The following is a 17,639-nucleotide window of genomic DNA, read 5'->3' on the forward strand; positions in this document are numbered from 1 at the left end:
TCTGTTACCTCCGGGTAACTAGAACTCTTTTCTTGAAGAGATTATGATGTGAAGGAAGTTCCATTTGAACATTTGGAAAAACCTCTTTCCTGTGAGGGTGGCAGAGCCCTGGAACAGTCTGCCCAGGGAGGTGGTGGAGTCTCCTTCTCTGGAGACATTCAAAACCTGCCTGGATGCGATCCTCTCCAGCCTGCTGTAGGTTACCCTGCTCTGGCATGGGGTTGGACTAGATGATCTCTGAAGGTCCCTTCCAACCCCTAAAAGTCTGTGATTCTGATAGTTCTGTAGGTGTTTTCTCACATACTCTCCCCTTTCTTGCCTGTTCTTGAGTAATGTTTGCTAAAAGGGATACCCAAGAGCAGTCTAACAGTCTTGTCAGACACCTGGGCTGTGAAGGCTACAAAAAGAAGCTGCTTCCATCTTCTTTGGGTACTTCAGAGGAAGATAGTGCCTTTGCTTCCCTTTCAAGCTCCTTGAAAGCTCTTCAACAGAAAGGTCTCTTAGAGAGATATCTAGATTACAAGTGACTGTACAGACTTATGGTGCTCCTCTAAGCATCCATCCTTCTCGGTGACTTGCACATGTGCAAGTTTGTAGGATGTCCAACAACAAGAAGAAGTTTTTCTCTCCTGCTCCAGTTCTCTTCCCTCGCTGAGGACACCCAAAGGTTGCTAAATGCTGTGGGAACAAGTCTTTCTTCTAGTGGCACCTGGCTGGGAAACCTTCAGGTAACCGTAAAACATTCTGGCTTTCATGTGCCAGAACATGGGATAGGGTTTTTTAATGAAAGGCAAGTATCTTTGGCCACATGAGACCACATAATCTATAAATAAACTGTCATTAAATACCTATTTTGAACTGAGTCCTTATCTGACAGGAGATCCTGCTGTATTACATCCTTTCTTGCTCCGGGGCCTCCACCCTATCCTGAGGCTATTCAGTTTCTGAAACTATTGAAGACATAGGTACCCTTTGAAAGAGAGCTGTGAAGCACGTCTTGTTCAGGTGAAGGATGCAGAAAGCTGGTGGCAGCGCGGCTGGACAGGGTTGGAAGGGTCTTTTTCCTGGTCTGGACCTCGAGATTTGACAAGTGCTTCCCCCTTGCACCCTTGGGGTTGCTGGGCTGGGGGATGGAGAGGGTAAGGAGAAGATTGTCCCACTTGCCCGTCGAAGGTGAAAGCAGCGCAGGGCGATGGGGCTGAGTGACGAGGTGTAGAGGAGCAGGAGAGTTTTGTGGGACTGCAGAGGAGCGACTCGCATCTCTGTTTGTTTTCCTTCTCCAGCGTACTCAGCGATGCCAGGTAAGTCCTTTCAAGCTGCTGTGCCTTCCTCCAGCCTTCCCTCCCCGTGGGAGGCAGCCATGCAGATAGATCTCTAGATAGGTGGGAAATATGTTGTTGCAAAAGCAAAGTAAGGCGGGAGATGCATCCTGCCCCGGGCAGCGCTTATGCCGAGGGGATGCCAAGCGCCATGGATGTGCAGGCTCCTGCCTCAGCCGGCTGCGAGGGCTGGGGAAGGCTGTAAGGAGCAGAGATGGAGGAGCTGAATGAAGCTGCGGGGAGGAGAGGAAGCGTGGGAGGAGGTGGCTGGCGGAGCAGGCTGTGCGGAGTCAGGGAGAGGACAGGGGGCCCCCGGCTCACGGAGGGTGGGAGCGTGCCCTGGGCACGGGAGTCACTCGCTGGGAGCCTGCGTGAGAAATTCTCGGAGGCTGCAGTCATGGAAATTGTATACGCGCGTAGAGATGGGCAGGGAGAAGGAGCGAGCCAGACACGCAGATGTGTAAGGGGTGGAAAGAAATGTCCTGGAAAACAGAAGAGGCAGAGGAGGCTCAGAACCAAATAGGTTATTGCACAGTAGTGTTTTAGGATTTGTTTTTCAGCGAAAATGTTACACTCTCCCCTGTTATCTAAGGCATCCAGGTGCCTGGGATTTACGTCGTGGTAAGAAAAGCAGCATTTGCAGCTCTATCAGTGGAAGCTGCAGTGCAGCGAGACATGTTTCCCACCATCCCACTGCCAGCAGGGGTGAGTGAGGGCTCCAAGTGGGGCACAGAGGAGCGAGGAATCACGTTTTCCTGCTGGTGGTGTACCCTGGGGAGGCATCGGAGCCTCTTCATCGTGCTTTTGGTCCAGGAGACCTAAATGTTCAAATAAGTTTATACATGCTTGCATAAATTGATGGGGCTCTGTGGAGAGGTGCATTAATTTTCCAGACTTAACAACCTGGAGCTTTGCAGTAATCAACTTTCTATTTTCAACCTGCAGATCAATTTTTTTAAAAAAATTCTGCAGCACACTTCTGTTTTCTGAAGCTGCTGTCAAACCTCAGAGGTCAAGCAGTCCTTACAGTATTGATAATCTGGGGTTTTTCCCCACTTTTTTTTTTTTTTTTTTTTTTTTAAAGAACCTTTTGCCGAGGCCCCTTGTTTCTAAAAGCCCAATTTGAATCCCCGCAGTGGAGCTATTGTTTAATTGTACTCCAGGGATTTAATTCTCGCTAAGGCATCTTGTCTGTGCTGTGTGTCTGCAGCAGGCAGCAGCACCGTGTGAATTTGTGCCTCTTTGGAGTGCCCGGGCTGGGGCAGTTCCTGTTTCCCAGACAGGAGATAAAGGGCAGCAAAACCGAACTGAAAAAAAGAAAAACAGGGAGGAAAAGCTTTTTCTTAATGTAATGCAAATATATCATGGCTTAGATTCTACTTGTTATGTTCTTAAAAGACGTTCAGCTTGAGTTGAAAATTAAATTATAAACTAACTGCCAGCGGGCCCCACAGATTATACCACAATTGTTTTTCCCCTTTACCAATCCATGTCCTTTGTAAGTTAGGAAACTAAGCAGACAGACTGAATTTAGCATTAATTTGATTATCCCTAGATTATCTTAATTTAATGTGGCTGGCAAATGAGTCTGAATGAAGTCTTTTTCTTTATACTCTGTTGGGTTTTTTTTTAATTTGCATCTGTGTAATGAGTTGCAGTAACAGTATTACTTGGAGGTTTTTAGACACAATTTTCATGTTTAGCTTCTGTATCGGTTTGTTATAGTTACATCTTTGCATGCGTGCTTATATCCATTATTGAGCGAGTTAGAAATATATTCAGTAGCTCTGATGAAAAATATAGCTAATATATTTTAGTGTTGGACTCTGCGTCTGCCCTTAATTTCTCTCTATTAATTCTAGCTGTTCAGTCTGCAAAATGGTACTGAAAAGCAGCATCAAATCTTATTTGTGACAGATTGCCAGATTACCTTTTTTTTTCTTTTTAACAAAGCCATACTGGATATGCGGGAGAAAATACGTTTATATAATAAATTATAGAGAGACCACGCATGGGGTAATAGCAATGCAATAAATTACATTGTTCCTGTAAGTATGGGATAAGCTGCATTCAATTTAAACGTCTGGCTGCATCGCTGTCGTGCTGGTCAGGAACTCACCGGGGGCCTTTTGAACATTCCTGCACCCGTAAGTCATGGAGTCAAAATCCTTCTTTGCTTTGCCCTCAAATGCAGAATTTCTCTGACGTCTGCGACTCGCTGCCTGCCGTTTAGCCGAGATCTCGCAGCCGGATACAAAATGCAGGTTTGTACCCCTTAGAGCAGCCAGTTTTCAAGCCGCTGAGTGATGCGGATAGCATAGGTCTGGCTCGTGTGAGGGATGTGGTCATCTTGTTTGTGTGCCAGCATCCCCAGTGATCTGGTTTTTTTAGACCAAGGTAGCAGAGAATCACAGAATCAGAGAATCACAGAATGATATGGGGTTGGAAGGGACCTCTGGAGATCATCTAGTCCAACCCCCTGCCAAAGCAGGGCCACCCACAGCAGGTCCCACAGGAACGTGTCCAGGAGGGTTTGGAATGTCTCCAGAGACGGAGACTCCACCACCTCTCTGGGCAGCCTCTTCCAGGGCTCTGCCACCCTCACAGGAAAGAAGTTCCTTCTCAGGTTTAGATGGAGCTTCTTATGTTCAAGTTTGTGCCTGTTCCCTCTTGTCCTGTCCCTGGGCACCACTGAAAAAAGACTGGCCCCATCCTCCTGACACCCACCCTTTAAGTATTCATAGCCGTTGATCAGATCCCCCCTCAGCCTTCTCTTCTCCAGACTAAAAAGACCCAAGTCCCTCAGCCTTTGCTCATCAGAGAGATGCTCCAGGCCCCTCATCATCTTTGTAGTCCTCTGCTGTACCCTCTCCAGCAGTCCCCTGTCCTTCTTGAACTGGGCAGCCCAGAACTGGACCCAGTGCTCCAGATGGGGCCTCCCCAGGGCAGAGCAGAGGGAGAGGATGACCTCCCTAGACCTGCTGGTCACACTCTTCCTGATGCCCCCCAGGATGCCATTGGCCTTCTTGGCCATGAGTGCCCATTGCTGGCTCATGGTCATGGTCTCAGGAAGAGAAGTGCCAAGCACACTAGCGCTAGCACAGCCAGGCAACGTTCCTGGCTGGAGGGGGTGATCCACGTAGTGGCTGCTCTCTCTGGGGCACAAGCAGGATTGTTTCTTTCAGCATCATCTTGCACGTATCCCAGAACAAAGTGACCATGTAGCGATGGCCTGGCTTTCCACAGGAACAAGAGAGGAACACAGAAACTTACTTTTGAAGGATGTGAACGCAGCAGAGCGGCTGCTTTTCCAAAAGCCAAGCACACTTAGTAGTTAATGCACTTGGGGCTTCTCCCTCTCTGTGCAGCACCAGCTCATAACGTGCAACACACTGCCCAGATGGACTTGTCAGACCGATTAGTCTGAACCGTTTAGCCCCTCTGGTGCAGATTTTATCTGGCATTTCGAGGGAGGCGGTGTCTTAGAAGAAATACAGAGGAGCGGTCAGGCTACAAAATGTGTTCTCCTAATTTGAAAAATCTATCTGAAGAATTGCAAGGTGTGACCATGTCGGAAAGGGGAAGTTTCTGGCCTTTGGATGAACCAGGGTGATGCAGTCTGAACTGCAATGGGGGGGACTGTGTGCCAGGCTGTGCACGGACAGGAGATACGCTTTGAGTTCCCTTACTGTCTCCTTGCTGATGGAACAGCATCGACTCCCTGTTTTCCTGCATACAGCCCCCTGTGTGCGTGCCAGAGAAGATACTTGACTCCCAGATGCCCAAACAGCTATTTCCCATCTGCTCTGGGTGCAGGGTAGCGAGCTCACAGGAGATGTTCCCTCAGCCAGATTCAGCCTGGAGCCACCCTTTGGATGGAGCTCTCTTAGATCCTAGTACTTGTCTTGGTTTCCCATCCTTTTCAGCTTACTCCCTGCGGCTATTCAAGGGGCAAGCAGGATCCCATACGTGTGAAACTGGCAGGTTTAAAAAAGAAAAAGAAATTGAAAATACAGTGGGGAAGTAATCTGTTTCTCTCTGGAGGTAGGTAACACCTCTTGGGCGTAGATTGTATGCATCACACTGTTTATAAAACATCTTGAGGCCAAGAATATGACTTGGTTTTATTTCTTTAGGCGTCAGCTATATTTAGTCAAATTAAAGGGGGGGGGGGGGGGGAATTCACTCCAAGAAAATACGTGAGCAGTGTTACACCAAGAAAATTTACTAGTCCACGGTGGAATGGTTCCCTCTGAGTTATTTCCCCAGTTCTTATTATAGAGCAGTTGGATAGTAAAGTTAGGAGAGACGGAGCAGCTGAGTTATGACCGTTGCTGCACGGAGGAACCTCACCTGCTTTATGTGGGCTGTAAAAGAAAATGGATAATGACATTTTTAAAGACTTCAAAATATGGGAAGCTTAGCAGAGTGATCTGGTATAACTGTCTTAGAGATGCTGCTTTTGCATATTAGAATGGTACAAGAGCTGGTCTATGGGAAATTTAGAGACTTGGCATTTCTTTGGAGCTGGAGAGAGGCTTCAGGTTTGCTATTATAAATTATGACATGAAATAGTAAGTTTGAAATGAAATGTTTTAATGATTTCCTTGTTGAGTGCTTATGAAATCAATACCTCCCTATGAAGCACTTTGATTGCATTGAATCAGCATTCCCTCCCAGAAAAAAAAATAAAATAAAAAAAAACCAATCGTTTTTGTTAAAACAGAAACTTGCAGGAAAAGAACAGCTTTCATGTGAGGATGGATCACCTTGCTGCGTTAGGTTTAAGTCCTGTAAGTGCTCCTTCCAAGCAGGGAAGGTGGTCCGAGAGGTTACTGTAAGCAGCCCTGTGTATTTACACCACCTCCAGCGCTCCCGTGGTAACTGCTGAAGGATATGTGTTCGTCCCGAGGCACGTCAGGTAGCTCCACTCTTCATTCCGTGGAGGGAACGTGTAACCACCTCAGGGTTACTGTGAGGCAGAAGTATTCAACAGCAGTTCCCGCGAATCAGCTCATACGCAGTAAATCAGAGCCTTACTTTGCTCCTGAGGATTTGCTGATTTAGCCATACACTAAAATCATTTGGATTTAATTTTTTAACATACCTTCTTTCAGTTCCTTTGCTGTTTAATTCCTCCTGTTGATGCCTAGACCATTGCTGTACTTTGCCATCTCTCCTACGCATTGACAATTCCCTGGTGAGGTCCTGGTAACTTTTTCTGGTAACTATTGTTTTTTCCATATGCATCTAAGGAGACGAGGCTTATGCAGTCACGCTGTTCTTCTGCCTAGAAGACTGACTGTCATACAATCATAGCATTGTCTGGGTTGGAAGGGACCTTTCAGATCACCTAGTCCAACCATCAACCTAACCCCTGATAAAAACCATCACTAACCCATGTCTCTAAGCACTATGGCAACCCGGCTTTTCAATCCCTCCAGGGATGGTGCCTCAACCCTTTCCCTGGGCAGCCCATTCCAAGGCTTAACAACCCTTTCCATGGAAAAATTGTTCCTAATCTCCAATCTGAACCTCCCCTGGTACAACTTGAGGCCATTTCCTCTTGTCCTATCACCTGTTCCTTGGGAGCAGAGACCGACCCCCCCTGGCTACAGCCTCCTTTCAGGGAGTTGTAGAGAGCGAGAAGGTCTCCCCTCAGCCTCCTTTTCTCCAGGCTGAACCCCCCCAGCTCCCTCAGCCTCTCCTCATCAGACTTATTCTCCAGAGCCCTCACCAGCTCCGTTGCCCTTCTCTGGACCCGCTCCAGCCCCTCAATGTCTTTTTTGTGGTGAGGGGCCCAAAACTGGACCCAGCCCTTGAGGTGGGGCCTCACCAGTGCCCAGTCCAGGGGGACCATCACCTCCCAAGTCCTACTCACCATGCTGTTCCTGATACAGGCCTGTCCTACCCTAATGGTGTTTGAACCTGTCGGCCAATGTCAAGCACACTTAACAGAGGTAACGCTCTTGGAGAGACTTGGTTCTTAAAAGATTGGAAAAATGAGCAGGTGAGTAAAAATGGTAACTGTGCCCTCTGCGTGAAGAGTGGAGATGTGTTACTCTCAATCTTAGACACAAGTGAATGTAGATGGGGTCTTCCTGTGCATGCCATAGCTGTGGTAACAGCTTTAGGCAGAGCTTCTTTGAACATAAGAAGTTCCACCTAAACATGAGGAGGAACTTCTTTCCTGTGAGGGTGGCAGAGCCCTGGAAGAGGCTGCCCAGAGAGGTGGTGGAGTCTCCGTCTCTGGAGACATTCAAAACCTGCCTGGACACGTTCCTGTGCAACCTGCTCTGGGTGGCCCTGCTTTGGCAGGGGGTTGGGCTAGATGATCTCCAGAGGTCCCTTCCAACCCCATATCATTCTGTGATTCAGTGATTCTTCCTCCATGGCAATGATGAATCCATCCACAACATGCAGACCCACAGAGAAAAGAGCATCCTTGTTTCCCACGTTCATAGAATTCTTCTCCAGGCTTAGTCCTGAACATGGGAACACACCAACTGGCCACCCATTTGAGGCTTGCTATTTATTAGAAGAACACATCAGAATCCTCCCGTTATGTAAACTGGTTTCCCTGGACGTGTCACATCTCTTGGTTGCTTTGCTGTGGAGTCAGGCCACACTGAAGTTCTGTAAGGCAGAAGTCTTTGCAGCAGCAACAAGTCCTGGCAGACTGCACGTTGCCCTCTGGAAATGGTAGAGAAGGTGAATGGGTGTTGAGTAGCAGCCTGTGATTTTTCACAGCTACCGCGGAAAAATCTCACCTTTTCCTTGATTCCGGATGCAAATGTTATTTGTCTCATTAAGACATACAGTGTGAAAGGACTTCTGTAACATCTATTGTGCTTCAGTCCCTCCTCAGAACCAGTAAGAAACGTGTCCACAGTGTGCTAATATGCACGGCGTTGCAGCTGGTCAAAAGTGTTGTTGTAGCAGAGCTTGTCAAGAGTGAAAAGTGTTGGATCAATGGTTGCTCTAAATGGACATAGATAAAGCAGAGGCTGTTCCCAAATCTACAAGAGATCGGGACAGCATCAGTGTCGTGATGGGATCCTTGTAGAACCAGCTTTGCTGCTGAGGCTGTAAACTTTCAGGTTTACTAAACTGAGATAATTTGCAAAGGAATGTTCTGTCCTTATCTGAAAGAGGAGTCGTGTTTTGGCCTAAAACTAGATACTTGTGGCAGTGAGTCCTGTCAGACTGGGTCAGTGCTCCATGGACATAAACTTCTTCCTGTAATCTCTTATTTTTACATACAATGTTCCTTTTACATGTATATTAATATCTATTTTCATGTCTGTATTCTCAAGTATTTAGTATGGAACCTACTGAAACAAGTAGGTTCCAGTTCTGAGAGTAGGTGTCTCATTTGATACCTGCAGTAGGCATCAAAATGTGTACTGGGAGGTATGGCTATAAAACCGGGAATGTTGGCATCGTTATCACTGAAGGTCCTAGTCCCGTCCTTGGTTCGCAGCAGTGTGAAACAGAGATCTCGGAAACAAGTTTGGAGACGGCTGCTTCTCCGATTAGTCCACATGGTGTGGGAGATATGGGGATGCATTTTTGGGAACAAAAGGAGCTGTCTTTAGGCACATCTGACTGAAGTGTGTTGTTCTGAGGGAGGTCATCCTCCCCCTCTGCTCTGCCCTGGGGAGGCCCCATCTGGAGCACCGTGTCCAGTTCTGGGCTCCCCAGTTCAAGAAGGACAGGGAACTGCTGGAGAGGGGACAGCAGAGGGCTACAAAGATGATGAGGGGCCTGGAGCATCTCTCTGATGAGGAAAGGCTGAGGGACTTGGGTCTGTTTAGTCTGGAGAAGAAAAGGCTGAGGGGGGATCTGATCAACACCTATAAATACTTCAAGGGTGGGTGTCAGGAGGATGGGGCCAGTCTTTTTTCAGTGGTGCCCAGGGACAGGACAAGAGGGAACAGGCACAAACTTGAACATGAGAAGTTCCATCTAAACCTGAGGAGGAACTTCTTTCCTGTGAGGGTGGCAGAGCCCTGGAAGAGGCTGCCCAGAGAGGTGGTGGAGTCTCCATCTCTGGAGACATTCAAACCCCACCTGGACACGTTCCTGTGGGACCTGCTCTGGGTGGCCCTGCTTTGGCAGGGGGTTGGACTAGATGATCTCCAGAGGTCCCTTCCAACCCTGTATCATTCTGTGATTCTTTATAAGGTGTTTGTGCTCCTTGTGTACCTGAGGTGAGCACGTATCCTGTGCCTACTCATGTCCTGGTTTTATGGAAATTGGAATGTACTTGTGGGAAACACATTGTACATGTTTATGGATGAAGGACAGGTTCTACAAAGTGTGTTATTGACAGCACTGCAAATGGTAGAATGGTGCAAAAACCACAGGAGACTCTTTACATCCATCTGTGCTGTGATGACTTTGAGGATTTATCTGGATGTTTTATGAGCTAATGTGTGTGAATGCCCAGGTTTTAGTTATAAATTTACTTTGGAAGAAGCATTTATAAAAACTTTAGAATTTTCTGGCTAAAGCATTGTTTAAAACTGAAATGCTTAGAAAGATTTTTGATTGTCGTTTTTTTGAAGACACGAGTGGGAAAGGTGGGAAGGGAGGATGCTTGTCCCTGTTTCCAGCATGAGGCAACAGAAACTGGTTATCTAGTCTTTTGTTTCTGAAATGTCTTAGTTTCTGTGGCCATGGGTCCCGCAATTCACAAGAGCTGATCTTCCCTTCCATGTGGGTTACAAGTGCAGCAAAGAGCTGATTTTCAGGCTGTAATTCTGAATTTTTGCACTCTTACAAGTTTTAATTCGGTTCCATTTGATTTGCAGAATATTTTTTTAGTGATTTAATTGAGTAGTCAAGTGTGAATTTTGTGGTGTTGGGGTGCGTGCAAGGGAGAGGGAGACTTTCTAAGTGTTCAGTGTTCACATGGACATAAACAGGTGGGTTTCCAGCAGAGACATTTGCATTTGAAAACCTGCTCTAAACGGGCTGGGCTTTCCCAGGAGAAGCAACACCAGCAGCGAGACCCAGCGATCGATCAGCATAGAATTGTGTGAGCATTTGATGGGCAAAATGTTGTGGTATAAAGACAGGGCCCAAGAATAAGCCCTTTGTGGCTTTGTTTCATTCCTGAAAACTGTGACCGAGAGGCTTTTATCGTTTAAAAAAAAAATTAATCAGCGACATTTTGGTTAACCTGGAAAATATCACAAGATCCTTTGCAACATTCTAAGTGCTTTTTCTTTAATCCGGTTTTGATACTAAAAGAAAAATAAAAATAGAAAAAATCGTGCTTTTCATTTCTGTCTGCTTATATTTCCCCAACTCTAAAAGTAAAGTAATATCTGAACCGCTCCTTTCAGTCGCAGAGCTGAAAGCGTGTAATTTAGCGTACATAACGATAAGCTCTTTCTTTCAAGCAGCTCCCATTTGCTATGTTTTCTTTCTTTCCTAATTTTAACTAAGAAAAATATTCCCTTACTTATCACAACCCTTCTGTTACACGCCTTGTTTTTCGGGCCAAGTTCCTATGGACTTTGGAGTTCATTTTAATTCTTAATCAAATGATCTGTCCCAAGAAATTTCATCTGAAAAAAAAAAACCATATATAATGTGTTCAAATACACACCAATGGGGACACCTGGTGGAGAAACTGCGAGTTGCCCAGGGCGCCCTGCACTAGACTCAGGAATGGGTGAGCAGGAGTTACTAGCTCATCAGTGGGATGTCTCTGGAGATTTTTAACCACAGCAACTGCGAGATAACTCTCCTTAGTTTACCTGCCTGCTGCTGATGGCTCCCCCCTGAGCATCCTGCGCTTGCTGCTGCCCGAGGGAACGTGCACGCGGTCGTGGTGCTGCCGATGCACGGCGAGTGGTGTCCGAGCGCCCCGTTCCTCGGTGTCCGTTGTTTAACGTGGCTGGGGACAAAGCTGCAAGTACTGGAAAATGCTGTGTCTGTCTCTCTTGCCGCTGCAGAAGCTGCTGTGTTCAAGGATTCTCAGATGAACCCTGGAGATAGTTATCTTAGAGGTGTCCTACTGACGTGTGTTGGGAAGGTGATGTGGGAAGGTTTGGTGAAGATCCAGGACCACGTCTGCTGGTAGCTGCAGGGCAGAGGAGAACACTGCTCTGACTTGGATCCTGCTCTGTATCATAAGAGATGCTCCAGTCTCCGCAGACAGCAACTCAAGCAACCGCTAACATTTTCCAGTCTGCAGTGGAAGTCCTCGTCCTCCTCCAGTGGGCAAGGCCTCCCTTCCCTCTCTCCTGTAAGCGTGGCTTTGGGAGAGACCCTGGGGAGGACAGCAGCCCAGGCTGCCTTCATCAGTGAGCTTGGCCAGTGAGAGGGGCACTGTGCTTGCCTCTGACTTTGGAATCAGGCAGAGGGTACTCGCTTCATCCCTGGGGCACTGCACCTATCTCAAAGGGCGCACTGTGGCTCCCAGGCCGTTTATTTGTACGTGCTATAAAAGCTCTACCTGGAGTGGGACAAGCACAGGAGCTGCAGACAAGGCAGTTGGCCAGGCACTTTATTGCACGCATGGTGTAGGAACTGTGTGCAAATGGAGCATGCTTTAATTTGTGTGAAAATGGTCGTGGTTGGTTATTTTACTCCTAGCTCGCTCAGAAAGCTAGCATTAGCCTTTCCTGTGATGGGGCAGCAACATACGGATGGGTTCTGATCTGCTTTCTGGCGTGCACCAGCTGTGGAACACGGGATTATCTGGGGGTTTTGTCTTTCTAAGTAGGAGAGGAGGAAAAGAAAGGAATGCTTACAGTCCTGAAGAAGGAAGGATAATTACTGGCTCTTTGTTTTGATGCAGTCTATTCTGACATAGAGAGAAATTTATAGCCTACTGGTTTTTCATTGTTTGGGAAAGAAGGAACATATTTATTATAATTCTGCACCAGAGCCACCAGACAATTGAGAGAGAAAGTGACTTTGGCATAGACCATCACAAGTGGGGCAGCAGACTGTGGATTTTTATTAGATATAGCGGAGTATTATTTGTGTTTAATTCACATTTCAGAATCTTTTCTCTGTGGCCAATCAGAGCTGCAAATTAAGAATTAATCGCCGTTCCATAGGCATCCAGTATGGCCTGCTGACTCTGCACCCTCTCACAAAATGAGACTAATGAGAGATGAGCTAATTTTATTTGTTGATATTCCTGTGTTGGGATTAATATAAAAGCAAGACGCCATTTTTTTTTGGCCCAGGACTCAAGAGTGGGCGATTTTAAAGTCAGTGGCTGAATTCAGATGGCTCAATGAGACTCCTTTCCTGCTTCAGGTGCTTCAGCTGACTGGGAGACTCAGTGGAGCTGGCTGGAGGTAGTCACTGTCAATAGCCACCAGCGACTGGCCTGCTCCAGACCAGAGGTCCCAGTCTGACAGCGGTCAGGAGCAGATGCTAACAGAAAGGATATACTAGCAGACTTTACGGATTAAATATTTCTTTCTTCTCTTCCTTGCAGAAAACACCTTCTGCAGCGGTGACCATGTATCGTGGCACAGCCCTTTGGACAACAGTGAGTCTAGAATCCAGCATATGTTACTGACAGAAGACCCTCAGATGCAGCCGGTGCAGACTCCTTTTGGGGTCGTTACTTTCCTACAGGTATGACCCAGCAATGGTGGCTCTGACTGTCACCTCCTGGGCATGGAACGTGGCTAATATTACTTTTCATTTAGCTTTGCTAAGTCAAATGCTTATTATCCTGTCTTCCACCTTTCTTCCTTACTTGATTACTGTGGATCTCATCTTTGAGTTGTTACTCTGGAGGTATTCATTAAGCGTTTTACCAGGATTGAGCAATGGCACACTTGGCTCTCAAGATAGAGGTCTATCTGATGGAGAGACGCTTTCCACCCCGAAACAGACCTGGAGTTGAATATTATGTTACTGCTCTGAAATTTCAAACATGAATATAGGGAAAAAAGCTGAGAGAAACACTTTCACAAGGTAATGTAGTGCTAAATTGAAGTTAATTCTATGGTAGTATTGCTAAGTGATCCACTGGTTTGAGTTCCAGGAAAGTAAGAGTTTGGAGCAGGACTCAGAGTTGCTTTAGCATTCTTTAAGGGCAGAAACGTAGCTTGCAGCATCGACACAAAGATTCTTTGAAGGCTAAGTGAGTTTTCCTGTGTTGATCTACTGTTTAAGAAGGGATCAGGTTTGCTTTGCAAAAGAAACATTTGAAAACTCCTTTGCGATTTAATCCTACTGTTCAGTGAGGGGAGCTCACCTTGGCCAAACAGGTTTGCTTGCTTTCCCAAAGTCCTTTTCAGTGATGTCTCTTAGATATGAGCTGCTTTGGATATTTTTAAATTGTGTATGGAGTTATTAATCTTAGTGGATGAGCTGGTGTAGTTTATGCCAACTGCTGATTTCTCCCCACTCGGTGGAAAAGCTTCCGTCCTGTGGAAAAATGCAAGAGTCTGTATCTTACAATTTAAGCTTGAAGTTGCTCCCCTTTGTCCTTGGCTGTAGTTGCACCGTGTAGGGGTGAGCTCCGTTACCACGGACCTGCACAAGGCACCTGCTGTGCAAGGGCAAAGGCCTTCCTGAATCTTCTGAGGTGCCCAAAAGTCTGTGTTTTACCAATAAGAAAGAGATCAGAGTGGGATTAATCAGTGAAAGGTGAGTTGTGGGACCTGGAAGGAGAGACAGAGAGCCAAACTAAGGAGGGTGATTCCTGACTGACACCCCAGCTAGTGCTGCATTAGCCGGCATCTCTTCTTTAGTGTCCAGCTGGCCTGGATCAAAGGTCATCCTCCCCCTCTGCTAGTGAGGCCCCATCTGGAGCACTGGGTCCAATTCTGAGCTCCCCAGTTCAAGAAGGACAGGGAACTGCTGGAGAGGGGACAGCAGAGGGCTACAAAGATGATGAGGGACCTGGAGCATCTCTCTGATGAGGAAAGGCTGAGGGACTTGGGTCTGTTTAGTCTGGAGAAGAAAAGGCTGAGGGGGGATCTGATCAACACCTATAAATACTTAAAGGGTGGGTGTCAGGAGGAAGGGGCCAGTCTTTTTTCAGTGGTGCCCAGGGACAGGACAAGAGGGAACGGGAACAAACTTGAACATGAGAAGTTCCATCTAAACCTGAGGAGGAACTTCTTTCCTGTGAGGGTGGCAGAGCCCTGGAAGAGGCTGCCCAGAGAGGTGGTGGAGTCTCTGTGTCTGGAGACATTCAAACCCCGCCTGGACATGTTCCTGTGGGACCTGCTGTGGGTGGCCCTGCTTTGGCAGGGGGGTTGGACTAGATGATCTTCAGAGGTCCCTTCCAACCCCATATCATTCCGTGATTCTGTGACAGTCAACTTGTTGCATCCTGAAGCTCTTGGCCTCTAATCTTCCACAACACACATGGCTGACTTGTTTTTCCCCTTTTTGATGCTTGTTGTCATAGATTTATTTTGACCCATGGAGGATAAATGATTGCAAAATGAAAAGAATGAAGACAAAAATAATTTCCTGTTTAGAGTCTTGCTGTTTGTAAGTAATTAGTGAGTGAAGGCCCAGGGAGGGGTGTCCTGAGTTGAGGGAGATTCAGCCTGGGAATGCAGTGAATCTTCAAGGGCTGGGTCCTGAGAAAGTGAGCTCTGCGAGGGGCAGGGGAGGTGGGGTCTGCAGGGCTGGGTATGTGCTGACGTTGATGGTTTTCCACGCAGATCCCTATGGGTGCCCATACGCGCTTGCGGCAAAGGCACATCAGGCCTTTGCTGCTCTTCAGAACTCAGTTTGCAGTTTTCCTCTTTTCTGATAAAACATCAGATGGGTAGATTTTGACCAAGAATTCAGTGTCGTTGGAAAAGGCTTTTAGAGTATTGAGGAAGAAAATAGGCGGCCGTGGCTAAAAGAATCTTTCATCCCCAAGAGTGAATCATTGTGCTCAAAGGCGCAAGCCGGCGGTTGACGGATCAGGAAGAAACCGCCCTCCTCTATCAGCTGAAGGGTGTTTCACCCCTTCGTTTGAAGCGGCTGATCTCAGCTGCTGTGGGAGAGACATCTGGTATTGCTCAGCGTGGCAGCTCCCATCCTGAAAAGCAAACACATCCTGCCTTATAGAGGAAGGCACAAGTCTGCGATTGTGACGAGCGGATTCTGCGATGTGTAAGCAGCTTCACTTTATGGTGCCGGGTAAGATGTAACCAGTCATCAAACTGAGTTGGTCAAGGATTTATGAGTTCCAAAGCACTCCCTTGTGGCAGGCAAGTCCCGTGCCTGGTTTAAGATGCTGGTGCGGTACTGCGTTTGCCCCTAGCAATTGGCTGACAGAGCAGTGTTTTGCTCAGACCCTAACCTGTCCCGTCTTGTGTGGACTAGATTGAAAAGTGAGAACAGACTAGTGGATCTTTGGCAAACCCTGATTTGTCACCAGGCCCTCCTTGTAGTTAAGTTCACACACAACATGCTAGGTTAAATGTTAGGTGACCAGGGTACTTCACGTGGTAAGCGTAGGAAGAGGGCACCAGTGTCGTGGTTTCGGCCGAATTTACCAAAACCAGACCGACAGATGGCCCTTCACCCCCCTTTTCCCCCCCCAAAAGAGGAGAGAGGAGGAGAAAGAGGTAAAGAGATTCAGAAGTTTAGAATGAACTAAACTACTTTAATGAAGTATTAATATTAAAATAAAAATAAAGATGAAAATAATGAAATAGATACAATATATACAAAACCGTATCGAGCTCCCAGGATGACAGTCACGTCACCGGCAGGCACTGGGGAAGTCCCAGACTGGACTCAGCAACGGATGGGAACTGGATTCCAGCTCTGGAGTCAGGAACACACGGATCGGGATCAAAGGCAGATGAACAGACAGAGTCCTCTCCGGACGTCAGCCATCGCAGGAAGGGGCTGACCCTTTGATCCCTCAGCTTTTACACTGAGCATGGGGCAGATGGGATGGAATACCCCAGTTGGTCAGGTTTGGGTCACCTCTCCTGTCCACTCCTCCCCACCGATGTGACCCCTCTACGTTTTTTCTGTTTCCGACCCTCTAAGGGGGCAAATAACGAAATGGGCTGCCCTTGGTTGTTATAGGAATAAGTATAAGCAAGGGCCTCCCTGCACACCATCCCTTGGCACGGAGCACAAACATTGGGCTGATCATTCTGAGAACGAGCAGTTTTCTCCACAATATGCCGTTAATTTCAGAGCGTTAGAGGAGGCCTAGCCAGGATGTAAAGTTACAGAACAGAAAATTGGTTCGGTTTTACTTCAAACCAGGACAAACAGGAATCGCAGAATCCCTCTGTTGTCTCAGGCTCCATTTGTCCTCACTTATCTAATTAGTTTAAAGACACGGTGCTTCTCTGTATCTGCGCTGTTTGATCCACCACCACGTGGTACATTTTCTCTACGGTTCTTGCATGGTTCCCATCCAGTTCAGTATCTCTGTTTTCATTTATTCCAGATTGTTGGGGTTTGCACTGAGGAACTGCATGCGGCTCAGCAGTGGAATGGGCAAGGGATCTTGGAACTGCTTCGGACTGTCCCGGTGTAAGTGCTCATATAGCCCATATAGGGGAGCATTCCCGCAGAGAACAATTCAGCTGTTTATTTTTATTAACAGTCTTTAACTTGTTGATGGAATTTATTTAATCCTGTGCTGTAGCGAGAGATGGGAATTCGTTGCAAATCTGTTCTCACGCGCAGACACTTAGATGGCAAATTAATGCATGTGGAAGTCCACATGTTCAGGGTGAAACAGAATGAGGTCTTGAAAGCTTAATTTCCTTCCTCTTATGCCTGCAGCGTTTTCTCCTTGGTTCTTCCTGAGAGAGCTGGGGTAACTGTTACTGCTGACCTCTGTAGTTCGAAAGAAAGGAAGGAGAGGGTCTGACTTCCAGTGCCAAGCAAAGCATGGGTACTCTCTGAAAGTGAGAAAGTCACTCTCAAATTGGCCCCACTTTTGTTGGGCCAGTTTGCAGTAGGAGGAGGAGTGTTCATGCAAGTGAAGTTGGTTGTTATTTCTCCCGTGGCAAAACAAAGATGTCATTGGGTTAGGGAGGAGATGGGTTTTAAATGTTAAATGATATGTTGATGCTTTATTTGCTGCCAGGATGCAGCTAAACATTTTTGACTTGCAGGTGTTTTGTTTAAATATTTTTCTTTTAGTGGAAGTTATCGCTGTGTGATTGCAGCTCAAAAGATTATTATTATTTTTTAAACAAAATGGTTCTGAGTATGTGTTCCTGGGCACAGTAGTGCACTGCCTAGTGTCACAATGGCCTTTAATTGATTGACTATTTGGAAAAGCCTTTGCTGCTGGACTTCTTAAACTTGAACTTTTCCCTTTTAGGCACGAGTGCAGACAATTCA

General features: G+C 46.9%; 1 protein-coding gene across 2 annotated transcripts in view; it reads left to right on the forward strand.

The window, feature by feature from the left end:
• The window catches only part of SUFU (SUFU negative regulator of hedgehog signaling), a 106,134-nt gene that overhangs the window by 48,751 nt on the left and 39,744 nt on the right, over positions 1–17,639 (forward strand). For both annotated transcript variants that reach the window (XM_074159050.1, XM_074159051.1), the window contains exons 4-5: positions 12,790–12,932; positions 16,732–16,817. In XM_074159050.1, the coding sequence (XP_074015151.1) occupies positions 12,790–12,932; positions 16,732–16,817 (229 nt within the window). The remainder of the gene's footprint in view (positions 1–12,789; positions 12,933–16,731; positions 16,818–17,639) is intronic.

Source organism: Numenius arquata, chromosome 15, assembly GCF_964106895.1.
Source record: "Numenius arquata chromosome 15, bNumArq3.hap1.1, whole genome shotgun sequence".
Classification (NCBI taxonomy): domain Eukaryota; kingdom Metazoa; phylum Chordata; class Aves; order Charadriiformes; family Scolopacidae; genus Numenius; species Numenius arquata.